Raw genomic sequence first — 12,923 nt, forward strand, 5'->3', positions numbered from 1 at the left:
ACTGCATGCTTCTTAAAATGGAAAGTCTCTTCTCCCAGATAATCAGATGGTTAGCACCCATCCCTCCTTCAGATCTCTGTCCAAATATCACCTCAATAAAATCTACCCCATTGACACTATTTAAAATTATACTAGCCCCCCACTTCCAAGGCATTTCAGTTTTCTCTTCTATTTCAAAATAATTAGCATATGAAACACTACATAGTTTACTAGTTAATTGCATTCATGCTTGCTGTCTACATTCTCTCACATCCCTCACTCCATGAAAGCAGGGATATTTGTCCACTTTGTAGATGAACTGGTTCACTCCCAACAGTGGTGTGCTGGAGCCTGTCTGGACCACATCATAGGACTCAGCTGTGCACTGTAGCTTGAAATCTGCCACGGTGAGAGATTTGCCTTTATATTTGAAGGGCCTGGCAACCCACTCCAGGATTCTTGCCTTGATAGTTCCATGGACAGAAGAGCCTGGTGGGCCACAGTCCATGGGGTCGCAAGGAGTAGGACACAACTGAGCAATCAACATTTTTTTAATCTGAATAGTGATTCTTTTCATATTTTGTTTCTCAAATTCTTTAACAATCAGTTTTTAAGATATTATTAGTACTGGAGATTGATTATATGCCAAAATTATTTCAATGTATTTATTCACTCAGAAATATGTATTGCATATCCACCACATGACTGACAGATGTTCTAAATGAGAGAATAGTAAATGTTTAACAACTGTCTCTCAGGGGTGAAGGTGAGGGACTATTTTGTCATGTTTGCCAATTTCTACGATGCAAAGTCAAAATTCAAGGAAAATAATCACAGTAACTGTCCTGAGGAAAAGTCCAGACTTTCCGGGGAAAAAGTGTGGACTCTTTAAATAGAATAATAAAGAGTCAAATCTAAATCAAAATTTTGTAGACTCAATATCATGTGCTGTTTATGAAGTTGCCTCATTTACCTCAGTCATTTTGGTTTTTGACACTTTCTTTTTTAGAATAATTTTACTTATTCATTAATTTTTGGCTGCACCAGCTTTCTCTAGTTGAGACGGGGTGGGGGAGCTACTTCTACTTATGTTGTGTGAGGTTCTCATTGCTGTGGCTTCTCCTCATGTGGAGCACAGGCTGTAGGTGGCAGGGATTTCAGTAGTTGCAGCATATGTACTAAGTAATTGTGGTTTCCAGGCTCTAGAGCACAGGCTCAATATTTGTGGCATACTGTCTTAGTTGCTTCGTGGCATGTGGGACCCTCCCACATCAGAGATCGAACCCGTGTCTCCAGCATTGGCAAGTGGATTCTTTACCACTGAACCACAAGGGAAGCCCAAACATTTTCTTATTCATATTTACAAAACTGATTCACCTGTGTCTTTTAATAATGCCTCATCAGCCCTCTGTTTATTTAACACAATCCCCTGAGAAAACAGGAAAGACAAGATAAATCCAATTCTATATGTATGACTTACATGGAGAAGAAATTTCTAATCTCTTTTTCTCAAAGCAGCATTTGTAGGAAAATATAATAGTCTCTGAAGCCTAAGAAAAATATTACTCAAATTGCGTGGATATATAATCACAGAATTAGGAAATAATCATTTAAAATCTGTGCATTAATACAAAGAAATTTTTTAATAAGTAGTATTTTAATTATATGAAAAGGGGCAAATATAAGAAGTGTTTTATTAACCCAGCCAGTGCAACTGAATTTTTACACAGAGCTTGTATAAGAGACAAATAGCAATTATGAGTTGCAGTATAGTGAAATGTGCCCCAAATTTTGCAATATCAGGAATGAAGGCTGTTGTGGTCAAATATTACCAGTTGAACCACAGTGAGAATGTAATCCTTGAGAGCCATTGCAGAGTTAATTCACCATATTTGTTTTCAGAGTTCTATAGAAACCAAATAAATTGCTAACTCACTTCATCAACTCTGAAATTATATAATCATTGAAGTGATCAGACCATAAAATTTGAGACTAAATCAAGAAAAACCAGGAAGTAAGTAAAATTTGTTATTATTTAGGTTAATGCATATTATTACATCTCAGTTATGTGTTTTAAAATATTATTTGCATATGCGGTTGTGAATTTAGGAAATGTTTGTTATTAAAGAGAAATGGTGGCTTACTAACAAGAAAGCTATTCATGGAGTCCTAAAGAAGCAGCATAGCAGTAAGTCTTGAGTTGTTCATTAGTTTTTCTTAAGTTGAATGGTTTTCTCTTATAGGAATAAAACTATAGAAATGACATCCCCTATTAAAAGGAATATCTGCTTCCCAGTAAAGGTTTTCACCATCTACTTATTCTTTTAATAAAGTAAAATTATAAAACAAAAGAAAACAAGTGTGCATTGTATGAACTAAACTATGTCTAGGCAATTATTCCTTTTAGTAGCAGAAGTTACCCTTTCTTGTGCTTTTAGTCTTTTATAAGGAAAGGAGGAAGGGATTGCATCAACCAAAGACTTAAAAAGGTAATTTGGGAGACAGTGCCAACAAAATATCCCCATGGGTAAACAGCCATACTTTAAAGTGAGATATTACTATGTTGTGTGGTTGTTGCTCAGGTGGTTAGTCATGTCCGACTCTTTGTGACCAATGAACTGCAGCATGCCAGTGTTCGCTGTTCTTCAGTGTCTCCCGGAGTTTGCTCAAACTCATGTCCACTGAGTCGATGATGCTATGAAGGTATCTCATCTTCTGTTTTTGCCTTCTCCTCAGCCCTCAATCTTTCCCTGCATCAGGGTCTTTTAAAGTGAGTCAGCTCTTCCCATCAGGTGGCCAGATTATTGGAGCTTCAGTTTCATCATCAGTCTTTCCAGTGAATATTCAGGGTTGATTTCCTTTAGGATTGACTGATTTCATCTCCTTGCTATCCAGGACTCAAGAGTCTTCTCTAGCACCACAGTTCAAAGAAATTGATTCTTTGGCTCCAAGCCTTCTTTATGGTCCAACTCTCACATCTGTACATGACTACTTGAAAACCACAGCTTTGACTGCCTGGACCTTTGCCTGCAAAGTGATGTTTCTGCGGCTGCAGTTACCATCTGCAGTGATTTTAGAACCAAGAAAATAAAATCTGCCACTGTTTCTATTTTCCTCCCTTCTACTTGCCATGAAGTGATGGGACCAGATGCCATGATCTTAGTTTTTTGAATGTTGAGTTTTAAGCCAGGTTTTTCACTGCTCTCTTTCACCTTCATCAAGAGACTATTTATTCCTCTTCACTTTCTGCCATTAATGTGGTATTATCTGCATAGTGGAGGCAATTGATATTTCTCCCAGCAATCTTTATTCCAGCCTATGATTCACCCAGCCTGGCATTTTGCATGATGCATTCTGCATATAAGTTAAATAAGCAGGGTGATAATCTTGCCTGCTGGCTCAGATGGTAATCTGTCTGCAATGCTGGAGATGCAGGTTTGATCCCTGGGTTGGGAAGATCTTCTGGATCCTCTGGATCCTCTGGAGAAGAAAATGGCAACCGACTCCAGTATTCTTGCCTGGAAAATCCCATGGACAGAGGAGCCTGGTGGGCTACAATCCATGTGGTTTCAGAGTCAGACACGACTGAGTGACTAAAACACACACACACGAACCAGCACATGATGATATACAGCCTTGAAGTACTCCTTTCCCAGTTTTGAAACAGTCCATTGTTCCATGTCTAGTCCTTACTGTTGCTTCTTGTCCTGCATATACGTTTCTCAGGAGGCAGGTTAGATTGCCTGGTATTTTCATCTTTTAAAGAATTTTCCACAGTTTTACTATGTTGACTAGTCCCTTAAACTAGTGAAAGTCACCTAAACAAAGTGGGCCTCAGTTATGCGAAGTATAAAATGGGGAAGTAGGCATACATAAACTGTGTACACTTTCAAACTCTCTATTTAGATTAAAATGCAAACTATACTTGTTTTTATAATACTGAGGAAAGCAGAAGAATCATTAAAATATTTTTGTATGTTTTACAAAGGAAGCTAAATATTTTAAAGAATAACTTGAAAACAACTAAAAATTATTAGAGAAAAAAAGCCTTATATAAGTGTTATCATATGAGTTTTATTTTATCCATAGTCTATATTAATGTATTTTTGAAGAAAAAATAATATTGAGATTCAGTTAATATTCCTTACTAGAATGAAAAGTTGAATGGAAAGTGGAGAGAGTTCTGTAGGTAAACATGTTTTTAAATTTCATTCATTATCATCATGAAGAATACTTTAAAAGCTTTGTATTCTATCCTCAAATGTATTTTGATCTTTTATTTCTTATAGGAGACACATTCATTTTCTGTTTGAATGGGGGGGAAAGGATCAGCAATGAAAAACCACACAAGACCCACAGAATTCATTCTTCTGGGGCTATCAGATGACCCAGAGCTTCAGACTGTGACTTTTTTCTTTTTAATCATCACATATATATTAAGTGTCACTGGAAATTTGACCATCATCATTCTCACCTTGGTGGACTCCCATCTACAGACACCTATGTATTTTTTCCTCAGGAACTTCTCTATATTAGAAATTTCCTTTACAACTGTCTGTATTCCTAGATTTCTGGGCACAATTATCACCAGGGACAAAACGATTTCATACAATGATTGTACAGCTCAGCTGTTTTTCTTCATTTTCTTGGGTATCACCGAGTTTTATCTTCTAACTGCTATGTCCTATGATCGCTATGTAGCTATCTGCAAACCCCTGCATTACACAACCATCATGAACAACAGAGTCTGCGTATTGCTTGTCTTTTGTGCTTGGCTTGCAGGGTTCTTAAACATCTTCCCACCTGTTATTCTTTTTCTCCAGTTAGATTACTGTGGTTCTAATATCATTGATCACTTTACTTGTGACTATTTTCCCCTCTTGCAACTATCCTGCTCAGACACGTGGCTCCTTGAAGTGATTGGTTTTTACTCTGCGATAGTGATTCTACTTTTTACTTTGGCATTAATAATTCTATCCTACATGTTCATCATCAAGACAATTCTGAGACTGCCTTCTGCCAGTCAGAGAAAAAAGGCATTTTCTACATGCTCCTCTCACATGATTGTCATTTCCATCTCTTATGGAAGCTGCATATTCATGTATGCCAACCCTTCAGCAAAAGAAAAGGTATCCTTGAACAAAGGAATCGCTATTATGAATACTTCTATTCCTCCTATGATGAATCCATTTATATATTCATTGAGAAACCAGCAAGTGAAGCAAGCCTTCAAGGAGACCATCCAAAAGATGATATTTTTCTCCAGTAAATGCAAGTGATTGTATCATTAGAATAATAAAGTTCTCATTAATACTTTCTATTACTCATAATCTGTCAAAAACTCTTTCAGGACAGTTGTATGATTCCTTTTCATTTATTTCCATATTCAAATTTCCCCACACTCAACCCAATAAACTGGTTAAAGCTGACTATTGTTTCAGAATTTCTGTAATCTTTTTTATTATAATATACTTGAACAAAGTATAAAACATAGGTAAATGTTACAATTTTGAGGAGAAACTTTATTTTTGAAGATACACAGGCCATTTAGTTTGATGAAAAGAGTGTGAGAGTTGATGTGGACTTCTGAAATTTTCATTTTACCAGGTAATAGAAATGACATTATTAGGAAATTTTATTCTATTTGGAATTTTCTGGAAATCAAACAATGGCAATCAAGAGTGCTGGAAGTACAATATAAATATCTCTTCAAATATTTTTAAAAGATTAGAAATTCAAGTATATTGAACTCTTTTTACTATTAATAATACTTTTATGATAATGAGGAGAAAGAGAAGAGCAATGTTGAGATTAATTTTTGTCAGCAATTACTATATTACAGACCTATTCTAATTATTCTCTTTATATTGGCTCATTGAATCTTTCCAACAGCTTTATGTCATTGTTCAGTCACTCATTCATGTCTGACTCTGTTCCCATGGACTGCAGCACACCAGGCGCCCCTGACCTTCACTAGCTCCCTGAGTTTGCTCAAACTCATTTCTATGATCTAGTAATGTCATCCAGCCATCTCATCCTCTGTTGCCCCCTTCTCCTCCTGCCCTCAATTTTTCCCAACATGATGGTCTTTTCCAGTGAGTTGGCTCTCTGAATCAGGTGGCCAAAGTTTTGGAGCTTGAACTTAAGCATCAGTCCTTCCAATGAATATTCAGAATTGATTTCCTGTAGGATTGACTGGTTTCATCTTGCAGTCCAAAGGACACTCCAGAGTCTTCTCTAGCAGCAGAGTCTAAAAGCATCAATTCTTGGGTGCTCAACCTTGTTTATGGTCCAACTTTCACACTCATACATAACTACTGGGAACAATAGCTTTCACTATATGGATCTTTGTTTGCAAAGTGATGTCTCTGCTTTTTAATATGCTATCTAGGTTCATCATAGCTTTTCTTAAAAAACTTTCTGAGGTAACTGTAATTGTTTTTCTCTTGAAGAAATGTTTACCTTGTTTTTCATTGTAAATGTTTTATATGATTATTATTTCACAGCCATGATGAAAAGGTAAAAACTGGAATTAAATTTAATTCGCAATAGAGAAGGATAAGAAAGAAAAGGGATCCCAGATTGGAAAAGAAGAAGTAAAACTTTCACTGGAGACAGCATGATACTATACAAAGAAAACTCTACAAATACTATCAGAAAATGACTAGAGTTAATCAGAGAGTTTAATAAGGTTTCAGGATACAAAATCAATATACAGAAATCCCTTGAATTCCTATACACTAGCACCAAAAATCCAAAAGAGAAATTAAGGAATCAAGCACATTCACCAAGGCAACAACAACAACAACAACAAAATCTAGGAATAAATGCACAAAAGAGCTGTGTAGAGGAAACAATAAGACACTGATGAAGGAAATCAAAGATGACAAATACATGGAGAAATATACCAATTCTTGGATTGGAAGAATCAGTGTCAAAATCACAGTTCTAAAAAACACATGTGCCCTAACCTTCATTGCAGCAAAATTCACAATATCCAGGATACGGAAGCAATCTTGATGTCCCTTGACAGATGAATGGAAAAAGAAGTTATGTTAAGCGCATGCACAGAGAAGGTTGTCATAGGGTCACAAAGACCTGGCCCCTACAGAGCACACATACACAACCATACACTGGGTTATAAACTGGTTCATAAACCAAGCATCCACATAAAGGAACAAATTCAAGTCAGTTGTAGTTAGGTACGTGAATCTAGAGCCTGTTATACAGAGTGAAGTAAGTCAGAAAGAGAACAACAAATGTTGTATATTAATGCATACATATCGGTTCAGTTCAAACACTCAGTCATGTCTAACACTTTGGGACCCCATGGACTGCACCATGCCAGACCTCCCTGCCCATCACTAACTCAATGAACATTGAGTCGATGATGCCATCCAATCATCGCATTCTCAGTCATCTGCTTCTCCTCCTGCCTTCAATCTTTCCCAGCATGAAGGTCTTTTCATATGGGTCTTTTCCCAGCATGAGGGTTCTTCGTATCAGATGGCCAAAGTACTGGAGTTTCAGCATCAGCATCAGTTCTTCCAATGAATATTTAAGATTGATTTCCTTTAGGATGGGCTGGTTGGATCTCCTTGTAGTCCAAGGGACTCTCAAGAGTCTTCTCCAACACCACAGTTCAAAGGCATCAATTTTTTGGCATTCAGCCTTCTTTATACTCCAACTCTCATATCCATACATGACTACTGGAAAAACCATAGCTTTGACTAAATAGATCTTTGTTGGCAGAGTAATGTCTCTGCTTTCTAATATACTGTGTAGTTTGGTCATAACTTTTCTTCCAAGGAGTAAGTGTCTTTTAATTTCATGGTTGCGGTGATCATCTGCAGTGATTTTGGAGCCCTTCAAAATGAAATCTATCACTGTTTCCATTGTTTCCCCATCTATTTGCCATGAAGTGATGGGACTGGATGCCATGATCTTTGTTTTCTGAATGTTGAGATTTAAGCCAACTTTTTCACTCTCCTCTTTCACTTTCATCAAGAGGGTCTTCAGTTTCTCTTTGCTTTCTGCCATAAGGGTGGTGTCATCTGCATATCTGAGCTTATTGATATATCTCCTGGCAATCTTTATTCCAGCTTGTGTTTTATCTAGCCCAGAGTTTCTCATGATGTACTCTGCATATAAGTTAAATAAGCAGAGTGACAATATACATATTTGACGTACTCCTTTCCCTATTTGGAAGCAGTCTGATATTCCATGTCTGGTTCTAACTGTTGCTTCCTGCCCTGCATACAAATTTCTCAAGAGGCAAGTCAGGTGATCTTGCATTCCCATTTCTTTAAGAATTTTCCACAGTTTGCTGTGATCTACACAGTCAAAAGCTTTGGCATGGTCAATAAAGCAGAAATAGATGTTTTTCTGGAACTCTCTTGCTTTTTCAATGGTCGAGCAGATGTTGGCAATTTGATCTCTTGTTCCTCTGCCTTCTCTAAATCCACCTTGAACATCTGGAAGTTCACAGTTCATGTACTGCTGAAGCTTGCTAGGAGGATTTTGAGCATTACTTTGCTAGCATGTGAGATGAGTGCAGTTGTGTGGTAGTTGGAGCATTCTTTAGCATTGCCTTTTTTTGAGATTGGAATGAAAACTGATCATTTCCAGTCCTGTGGCCACTGCTGAGTTTTCCAAATTTGCCAGCATATTTAGTGGAGCTCTTTCACAGCATTATCTTTTAGGATTTGAAAGAGCTCAACTGGAATCCCATCACCTCCACTAGCTTTGTTCATAGTGATGCTTCCTAAGGCCCACTTGACTTCTCTTGCCAGGATATCTGGCTCTAGGTGAGTGATCACACCGTCATGATTATCTGGGTCAAACAGCTCTTTTTTGTACAGTTCTTCCATGTATTCTTGCCACCTCTTCTTAATATCTTCTGCTTCTGTTAGGTCTATAACATTTCTGTCCTTTATCGAGCCCATCTTTGCATGAAATGTTCCCTTGGTATCTCTAATTTTCTTGAAAAGATCTCTAGTCTTTCCCATTCTAGTGTTTTCCTCTATTTCTGTGCATTGACCACTGAGTGAGGCTTTCTTTTCGCTCTTTAGTATTCTTTGGAACTCTTCATTAAAATGGGTATATCTTTCCTTCTTTCCTTTGCATTTTGCTTCTCTACTTTTCTCAGCTATTTGTAAGGCCTCCTCAGACAACCATTTTGCCTTTTTGCATTTCTTTTTCTTGGAGATGGTCTTGATCACTGCCTCTTGTAAAATGTCATGAGCCTCTGTGCATTGTTCTTCAGTCATTCCATCTATCAGATCTAATCCTTTGAATCTATTTGTCACTTCCACTGTATAGTTGCAAGGGATTTATTTTGGTCATATCTGAATTGTCTAGTGATTTTCCCTAACTTCTTCAATTTAAGTCTGAATTTGGCAATAAGGAGTTCATGATCATAGGTACAGTCAGCTCCTGGCTTTGTTTTGCTGACTGTATAGAACTTCTCCATTTTTGGCTGCATAGAATATAATCAATCTGATTTCAGTATTGACCATCTGCTTATGTCTATGTATAGAGTCTTCTCTTGTGTTTTTGGAATAGGGTGTTTGCTATGACCAGTGTTTTTTCTTTGCAAAACTCTATTAGCCTTTGCCCTGCACTATTCTGTACTCTAAGGCCAAATTTGCCTATTACTCCAGGTATTTCATAACTTCCTACTTTTCCATTCCAGTCCCCTATGATGAAAAGGACGTCTTTTTTGGATGTTAGTTCTAGAAGTTATAGAACTGTTTAACTTCAGCTTTTTCAGCATTACTGGTTGGGGCATAGACATGAATTACTCTGATATTGAATGGCTTGCCTTGGTAAGGAACAGAGATCATTCTGTCGTTTTTGAGATTGCATCCAAGTACTGCATTTTGGACTCTTTTTTGTTGACTATGAGGGCTACTTCATTTCTTTTAAGGGATTCTTGTCCACAGTAGTAGATATAATGGTCATCTGAGTTAAATTCACCCATTCCAGTCCATTTTAGTTTGCTGATGCTAAAATGTCAATGTTCAATATGGAATCTAGAAAAATGGTACTTTGAACCTATTTCCAGGGCAGCAATAGAGACACAGACATAGAGAACAGACTTGTGAGCATAGTGGCAGTGTGGGTTGGGAAAAGGTGGGATGAATTGAGAGAATAGCATTGAAACTTATACATTAAATATGTAAAATAGGTAGCAATGAGGGGTTGCTGTATAACACAGGGAACTTAACCCAGGGCTTTGTGACAATGTAGAGGGGTGGGCTGGTGTAGGAGGCGGGAGTGAAGTCAAGAAGGAGGAGACATATGGATACTTATGACTGAGTCATGTTAATGTATGGCAGAAACCAAGACAACATTGTTAAACAATTATCTTTCAATTCAAAAAAATTGAAAAAATAGTGCTTAAAATGATTTAATATTTCCTAAATTTCTAGAAAGAATGTTTCCTGGTGAAATCAAAATACAGGTCTCTCTCACGTGCTACTGCTCGGCCTCTTTCTGTCTGCTCTTAATTTTCTAGGAAATATTGTGAAAACAAGGACTCAAAAAACATTTCAAAAAGGGAAATTAAGTCAGTCCAAGGCTACAGAGTGGAATGATAAGCCCAAAGGAAGGGAAATACATGAGAGAATGATGGGAATTAGAATGGGAATGTATATGCTATCTTTGGTAAGATGCTGGCAATAAAAGTATGAGCAGTGAAAAACACTTCTAGGAAAATTATGTGAAAATTAATAGATTTTGAAAAGCCCTGATTTTTGTTTGATTGCTCTTTGTTATGACTCTAATTTATAAAGCAGGGCTTTTATTTTTTCATTTCCTTGAGAAAAGTAGAATCTTCCTGGCCATGTCCATGAAGGCTCGCTTGACTTGTAGATTCCTTAGGGTATAAATAAAGGGGTTCAGCATGGGGGCTACTGAGGTGTTTAGCACAGCAACTCCCTTGCTCAAAGACACCCTGTCCTTTGCTGATGGATTCATATACATGAAAATGCAGCTGCCATAAGAGATGGAGATGACAATCATGTGGGACGAACATGTGGAAAAGGCCTTTGTCCTCTGAGTGGTAGAAGGGATCCTCAAAATTGTTCTAATGATATATGTATAGGACAGAATTATTAATGCCAAAGTGAACATTAGGGTAAACACAGCAGAGGAAAAGCCCATCATCTCTAGTAATTTAGTGTTTGAACATGAAAGGTGTAATAAGGGGAAATAATCACAAGTAAAATGATCGATAGCATTTGACTTACAGTAATCAAGCTGTATGAACAGCATGAGTGATGGGAATATAATTAAGAATGAAGCTAGCCAAGAAGCCAAGACAAGCAGGGTGCAGACTCTATGATTCATGACGGTCATGTAATGCAGCGGTTTGCAGATGGCAATGTAGCGGTCATAGGACATGGCAGCCAGAAGGTAAAACTCAGTGACTCCCAAGAGAATGAAAAAAAATAACTGAGCCATACAATCATTAAAAGAGATGGTTTTATCTCCTGTAATGATCGTGGTCAGGAACTTCGGTATAGTGACAGTTGTGAATGACACCTCTAATATAGAGAAACTCCTGAGGAAGAAATACATGGGGGTCTGGAGGTGGGCATCCAGCAGGGTCAGGATGATAATGGTCAGGTTCCCAGTGATGCTGAGCATGTAGGTGATGAGCAGAAAGACAAAGATCACAACCTGAACTTGTGGGTCATCTGACAGTCCCAGGAGGATAAACTCTCTTATTTCTGTGTAGTTTCTCATTATCTTCTTCTTTTCAATAACCTTCAGAGTAAAACATAAAGAAGCTCAAAGAAAAGGGAAATATCCATGGATAGAACTGGAATTTATTTCTGGAAGGGCTATGCCATATTAATTTAACTTGGGAGAACTTATTTTTAAGACTTTTTTTTTAACCATATTATAGTGTGTGTGTTTATCATACAATATTTCTTTTGAAATCCCTATTTTATTTATTGGTATGAGGTTAAAAATATATATTTTTCATTTTATCCAAATCACATACTCTAAGTAAGAGGAGTAGGAATTTTAACCTAGGCTTTTCTAAGTGTTTGAAATACTGAAATAGAAATGCTACTTGTTGACTCTATTAAATCCTTCCCTAAATAATTTATTTCCCATTGGGAAACTCCTGGTCTTTTCTTCAAACTCAGTAAAATTGTGTTATTTCCTAATCTTTTTATCTGATTTCTTGTATTAGTATTTGCTAGTTAATATAGAAAATCCAAAAATGTCAGGAAAAAGATCACTCGAATGGGACTGTCTCCCAAATGAATGTCACTGGAGTTAAATCTTCAACAATATGAAAGACTTCTAAGTTCTCACTCTGACTCACATTCACCTTCCTAACTTCCAACTCCTTATCTGAATCACATCTAATGGACTCATTGTTGCGCCCTCCTCAGCTATTGGAGCAGGGGTTTCTGAACTCTAATCTAATGCCTGATGATCTGATATGACGAGGATGCAATAACAATAGATATACAGTGCAAAATACACATAATGAGCTTGAGCCATTCTGTAACTACCCCCCACCCAGGTCCATGGAAAAATTGTCATCTACTATATTGATCCCTGGTCACAAAAAGTTAGGGAACTTCTGTAGAGTCCAGAGTACAGAGGAGGCAGGGTGGATTTTTCATAGACTGGATCTGTGTCATTGGCTAAGAAGACCAAATTGTATGAATATCTAATACCAAACATAAAGCAATATCTTTCAGAGAACATTTTTTCTTCAAAATTTCTCCAGTCTAAATGTTATTATTATTTTGTATATGTGTGTGTGTATTCTGCTTTCTATTCTATGTTGTATTTTTATATTTTCCCTTTTTTAATATAAATTTATTTATTTTAATTAGAAGTTATTTACTTTACACTATTGTATTGGTTTTGCCATACATCAACATGAATCCACCACAGATATACACGTGTTCCCC

At 37.0% G+C, this 12,923-nt stretch overlaps 2 protein-coding genes across 2 annotated transcripts; one reads left to right on the forward strand and one right to left on the reverse strand.

Moving 5' to 3' along the window:
- On the forward strand, nt 4,314-5,258 carry LOC102174726 (olfactory receptor 6C3-like). Its single transcript, XM_005680614.2, has one exon. The coding sequence runs from the start codon at nt 4,314-4,316 to the stop codon at nt 5,256-5,258; it is 945 nt and encodes a 314-aa protein (XP_005680671.2).
- LOC102175006 (olfactory receptor 6C1-like) lies at nt 10,792-11,730 on the reverse strand. The gene has a single exon (XM_005680615.2). The coding sequence runs from the start codon at nt 11,728-11,730 to the stop codon at nt 10,792-10,794; it is 939 nt and encodes a 312-aa protein (XP_005680672.1).

This window comes from Capra hircus, chromosome 5 (assembly GCF_001704415.2).
Source record: "Capra hircus breed San Clemente chromosome 5, ASM170441v1, whole genome shotgun sequence".
In the NCBI taxonomy this organism is placed as follows: domain Eukaryota; kingdom Metazoa; phylum Chordata; class Mammalia; order Artiodactyla; family Bovidae; genus Capra; species Capra hircus.